The sequence below is a fragment of the Camelus bactrianus genome, chromosome 25 (genome assembly GCF_048773025.1).
Source record: "Camelus bactrianus isolate YW-2024 breed Bactrian camel chromosome 25, ASM4877302v1, whole genome shotgun sequence".
Taxonomy (NCBI): Eukaryota; Metazoa; Chordata; class Mammalia; order Artiodactyla; family Camelidae; genus Camelus; species Camelus bactrianus.
In genome coordinates this window covers 18299802-18305937 of record NC_133563.1, presented here as the reverse complement: position 1 = coordinate 18305937, position 6136 = coordinate 18299802, and the positions used below count along the sequence as shown (strand labels likewise).

Here is a 6136-nt window from a genome sequence, read left to right as displayed (position 1 = left end):
GTCATGTGAAAGTAACCTCTCCGAATTTAATGAGGTCAGCTGGGCGTCTGCAGCTTTTGCCTCTTGCTAATGCTCCCTACCCGGGAGAGAAATCTCTCTCTCTCTCTCTCTCTCTCTCTCTCTCTCCCTCTCATATACACGTATATATACTGCACAAACACACTTGGGAAAACACCCATGCATAGAAAATCATACTCTCCATCATTTCCATAAACACATACTTACCCTTCACTATACTGTGTGTGTACACACACACACACACACACACACACACACACACTCCCTTGGAGAATCACAGACCCACACAAAATGCCACGTACCCTGAGATCTCAGAATCATTCCTATGCCTGCAGATTGAACCCACACACCACACACGCCTATAGACACTCGCACTGTGCTCACTTCCCAGAGCAGAATTCCCTCCAGATGCAATAGCCTTGCTCTCCTGAGCGGGCAGCTCCACGTTGAGCCCAGAGACAAAAGGTGATCAGGGTAATTGTGTGGTGTATGGGAAGGGAGCCATCGTTTGTGGGAAATGTGGAGAGCTGCAGACTCAAATTGGGCAGTCCTCTGAACCAAGCCCTGTAGATAAATACTAATCCCCCTGATAGCATTCAGCATGCAAATGGAGACAGAAGCCTTTGCAAAGATCTATTCCAGGACCAGTGCTGCAGCCCTCCCCTTCCTGAGATGGTATCAGATTCCCGAAAAGGTTAGATCTCCAATCTGGCACCTAGTCTAAGGAATTTGTGAGTTGTAAGATCTGAGCCAAGTCCAGCCAAAAAAAGATTAGGAAATCAAAACACGCTGGTCTCCGGACGAAGCTCCCCTACACCTTGGGATGAGGGAAGTAGGGTACCTTATAGATGTGAAAGAGAAGCGGGAGGCTTAGCCATCGCCAGTAGATGGCGCGAGAACTCTTCTCTTGTACGACGTTAACCCTTGAGCGGTGTGTGGCATTGCCAGGTCCAGATGTATAGATACATATGTTACCCGTTTTGAAAGAAACCTCCCATTTAAATATTTGGGAACGATTCAGAATTAAGGCAAATGGGTCTGTTCCAGATAAGTACCACAGATAAAGTAGTTTAACTGAGGCACACATCAACTGAAAATGGGGTAGGGAGGATGAAAGGGCGAACTCTTTGGGGAGATGACTGAGTCCCTCCCCATCTCACCTCCGCCCTTGTCACGGATGAAATCGGTTTGCCTAATGAATAAAAAAAAACTGGTTATGCATTTACATGTAGCACTTGAATATGTAAATACACGTGTGCAAATAAATTTTTCCCTGTTATCTCCCTTTTTTGATTAAATCACAGGATGGTAAATGTGAGACGCCTCCCTGAAATACACTGCAACTACAGTAGTAACACATGTCTTATTATAACGACGTGGGCATCGATGGAGTCCGATTCATTATTATCACGGTTTCCCCAAAAGCAACACAGATTCTCCGATTAAAATATTCCTTTAACGTGCTTCTATATTCACAGGCTGCAAAGGAGAGCTCACTAATACAATATTTCTTGGGTTTCTTTTACAGGCAGAATTGATCTATTCGGGGGAAAAAAATCAAGCCCCTTAATTTCAAATATTGTGGGGAGTTTGTCTAAGAGAGGAGCCGGGCTCTAAGACGCTCACTAGTGGTTTCTGGTGGTTGCTATAACGAGCTAGAATTGGGGTAGATTTTGGTGGAGGGGAAAAACGCACAAGAAAAGACAGAATCCAGAGTAGCAGAGACTTTGTGCCCCCGTTGGAGAGAGATGGTTGAGTCCTCGTCAAGGTTGCTGTGGTATCCCAGAAACACCATTCACTCTGAGCTGTGACCGCGCACCAACAACAGCAACAACTCCACTGCGCCGAGCTGAGGAGCAGGAATTAGGAGCTCGAGAATAATATGAAAGGGATCCGCAAAGGGGAAAGCCGAGCAAAGGAATCCAAACCCCCGAAGCCTGGCACGAGAAAATGCGCTAAATGTGGCCGCCTAGACTTCATCCTGATGAAGAAAATGGGGATTAAAAGTGGATTTACATTTTGGAACCTCGTCTTTTTATTGACGGTGTCTTGTGTGAAAGGTAGGTTTGCTTTCGGGGGTCCCCTCTGCTTTGGATGGAGGTGAGTTGACTTGTCGCTGGAGAGAGGTCGCTTACTTTGCAATTTGCACCGATAAAATAATCTTGATAATACTGAAGAAGGAGTTGATTCACAGCTCCTTTTCCCCCCTCAGATAGGAAATGCATTTTGCTTGCCAGATTTGGCGTTCAATGCAGTGATTGAGCTTGTGCTCAATAAATATTCTTGCAGTATGCTCAACCGAATACGTGAGTTGGTTCCTATAGCCTCTAACTAGTGGATATCCAGGCAGAATTCCTCTGCAAGACTTTCTTGGTGGTGAGGATTACCTTGATTTCTAGTCAAACCAGTGAGGTTAGATGCTTTGGCTGGAATATTTATATTAAAGACGCTTGTTTAAATGCTTTTTAACCCTTTCAGGAAGGAAAGTTACCGGCATGTTAAGAATGTGCTTATTTTAAATGCTGTAGAGCACAGAGGTCTTCCAAGCATCTCCCTCCCCCCAACATGAATGTGTGCATGCATATGTGAATTATTTCTACGTGGCCTCTTGTGTGTTGATAAATGATAGGGGAGCTTCCCTAGGTCCTGTGGTAGAGGTTTGGGTTTAAATGGGGGCTTTCAAAAGGTCTGAGATGCCACGAAGTGTAAACAGCCACCTTTGGGGATGAATGAAGGTAGGAGGAAAGTCGTTAGCCGACGACCAAAAAGAAAATCCCCAGCAAGTCTCGGCGTTCAGACAGGTAGAGAGTGAGTGTCACATGCACAGACAAGGAGGGGAGGGGAATGGGTGGGATGTAAAATTTATTCCTAAGCAGGAAGGCAAGGGACAGTCAGGATCATTGGAAGGAGAGCTGTCCTCAGGGAGAAAATAGATCCCCAGCTCTGTTCTACAACTTCTCCTGCACCCTGCTGCCCATTAATTGCTGCAAAGAATACTCAGGCGGTGTTTATGACTCATGCCATCATTTTTGAACAATCACCTCCCCATACTCATGGCAGCTCACATCGACGCGACGGATGTCGTTTTCAGTGGAGCTAGTTTCAAACCCTGGGTGTCTGTGTGTCGGGGGTGGGCGGTGTGTGTGCGTTGGCGGGTGGAGGGGGAGCGAGTTTGGCCCAGGCGCGCCACCGCTGTCAACACAAACTGGACGCTTCTTCCTTTGTAAAGGAGTGCCTCTGAACCGCAATCGGGCCGCGTCTCTATGAAACAGTTTATTGTCCAGCTTGCAGCTGGCTGTCCCCCCACAGAAGGGAGCCCATTTGCATTCAGTGGAAATGATAATTCATGTTTTGGGTGGAGGGAGCTGGAGGGGTTACCTCTTCCTCTAATAGGACCAGTGATGGGTGGCATGTCTCGAATTTTAATTTATATCCCTAAATGCCAAGAAGTCGTCCCTGATCTCTGTGGCAGCAACCGCCTTGTAATCCCAACCTGCTCCTTAAAGCTTGATTTCTCCCCTTAGAGTCTTAGCGCAGCTCTAAGCCAAAACGCTTGTCCTAAACGGCGTAACTACACTGCCGAGTAGTTGCTTACAAGGGCTTTTCGCCGCCGGCTCGACATGTGAGGAGCCTCACATTTATGCTTAGTTCGCCTACCACCGGGAGTCGGTGGTTAATGGATGGCCCTGGGGCTGCCTGCTAGACGCGCGTTCCGCGTGGGGGAGGCGCAGGGAGCCAGCAACAGCTCGTGGCAAGAAAAACGTTGAGGTGGCCCTGCTAGAAGATGACCGAGGGTTAAGTGGCAGTTTTCATGTGATACCTGTTGAGTCAAAACACATTCGGGGGGCAGATGGAGAGAGGGAGTCTCCGAAGCAGGGAGAGCACGCCAGCCTGACAAACACCAGCCGCGCCGCCTGCAATTACAGCCCGGCGGCCCGCACCTACCGTATTTTCTCGATAAGACGCGCCAATAGAAAAGAACGGCATGTTGGCTTGCTTTGAATGGCACTGGAAATGGGATTCCTCTCCTGTACTCTGGACAGAGATAATCAGTCCACTGAGTATATTCCAGTTTCGAGGACATTGGGAAGAAGGAGTATTTCACACTCTGCTTTGATCCCGTCCAAAATCAATTTTCTACAGACCACTAAAATTTTTTTAATGGTAAATAAGGTTCTTCATTTCCACTTATCTGCCACTTGAAAGGCATCTCCTATATTTTACAACTTGGAGCGCTGTCCTCAAATTCTGAGACACAAACTTACAGAGGCGCTTTGCTATCGACCTGCTCCTGGTCAACCAGTGGTGCCAACGTTGATAGTTGTTTCTTCTTCTCTTTCCCTTTCTCCTTATTTTGTTTTAATTTCACCTGAGTCTCAAGACTTTTCCTAAAACTGAAATTGCTGCAATGGCTCCAATATTGTTTCCCCCAATGTCTATGACCTCTTTTGTCTTCCACACTGTTTTTCTTCCGGTCTTTCAGGCCCACGGGGAAGCTCAGGATGGGGAGTCCTTCAAAGGGCTCTGCAGGTCCTAATCCAGACTAGTGCTGGGGTTCAGGAAGTTGGAGGTATGCGCTTTTCCAGGTGAACAGCTCCGGCCCGAGAATTCCACCTTCTGTCCACATTTTTCATCCCTCCACCATTTCACCTCTGCCTGTGACAGCAATGACAAAAAGGCTCAATGGGAGGAAACGCCTCAGAGTAGAAGACAAAGTGGCTTTCAGTAGTAGGCCTGAACAACTCCAGCGGGGTTGAAAAGAGACGCAGCCCTATCTGGGCATTTTATCTCCACTGTCACCATCTGAAATAAAAGGCCATAGAGGGCACCAAATTGGGGGGTGGGGAGAGGCAGGGCAGGGGATGCTTAGACTTGACGCATACCTATTTCAGGCTGAAACACACACACACACACACACACACACACACACAGAAGCAAGCTGAGGTTTCTGAAACGCAGCCTGCAGCTGCAGCGTCTGTTTTAGGTTTCAATCAGATAGAAACTGTGAATCTCCAAGTCGTGCTTAAATGTCCCGCCCACGTAAACAGACACTCGCTGGGTGCTTTCCCACGCTCCTTCTCCGGAGCTCCCGGGGGAGTGCACAAATCATGCAGGGAAGGTACAGAAGGCACCGACCTCGGGGCACAGCTGGAGGGAGCCTGTGGGCAGCCTCTCCCACCCTGTGCCAGAGCTGCTTTCAGGGCTTCTCGTAGGACCCCGGAATTCGAGAAGGATCTACGTTTCCTTGTGCTCTGGGTATTACTCTTGCCACAGAGCTCTTCTGGAAGAGTGGAGCTCACACCCTCTCCCGCGGTTAATTACTACTGGAAAGGCTCTCGGTGTCCATGAGGCGGGAATGCTGCCAGCAACGTTCATTAGCTCCATTCACTCACCCCAAGGTGGCCGCGCCGGAGGTTTCAGCCCCGTGCTTGTCCACTCGACTGATAACCCTCACTCCCCAACCTGAAGCCGACAGTCTGATCTGACAGCAATGTTAGGAAATTTTCTGTCCTGTCTTGCGGGAGTTTTTCAGAGGTTGGTAGGTTGGGTTAATGTCTTTACAAAACAGTAACAACAGCAAACACAAAGCCACCCACTGCCACCGCCACCATCAAGGTTAGCAAGACTGAGACAGATGCTGAGAGAGAACCTTCATGTTTGAGTCGGGTGTCCCTGTCCTGCTACAGTATGGACAGGTATCCCTCCCATCTGTTTCCTCTGGGACTACTTTATGCTTCTAGGAAGTCGGACTCCCTGAAATTTTCATGGACCACCTGGGGTTGAAACTGAGCGCTGGTCTTGGCCTTTGACTCGAGAGTGAGGGAGTGCGTGCGTGTGTGTGTGTGTGTGTGTGTGTGTATGTTTGTGTTGCTGGGAGAAGGAGGTCCACATGGATTGAAACCAAGGAGCCTTTGGAGCCCTTGAGAGAGGATGTGGGTGTGTGTCCGAGGCGGAAACGGGTGGTGGTTACAAACAGTACGTTTCTGTTCCCGGGACTCTAGATGGTCGGTGGTGCTGTGGCCACTGATGTCGCGTGATCAGGTGGAGGCTCCGAGAAAGCTCCCTTTCCCTAAGCTGACCTCAGCACTGCCCTCACTGAAACAACTTCTCTAACAGG

The 6136-nt window shown here is 48.7% G+C and overlaps 1 protein-coding gene across 3 annotated transcripts in view; it reads left to right on the top strand.

Moving 5' to 3' along the window:
• The first annotated feature begins 1655 nt into the window (after nt 1-1655).
• Nucleotides 1656-6136, top strand: part of CSMD3 (CUB and Sushi multiple domains 3) — a 1011591-nt gene continuing 1007110 nt past the window's right edge. For 2 of the 3 annotated variants that reach the window (XM_074352931.1, XM_074352929.1), the window contains exon 1: nt 1656-2078. In XM_074352931.1, coding sequence (XP_074209032.1) covers nt 1901-2078 — 178 coding nt within the window. In that variant the 5' untranslated portion in view covers nt 1656-1900. The remainder of the gene's footprint in view (nt 2079-6136) is intronic. The other variant, XM_074352930.1, reaches the window with a different exon arrangement.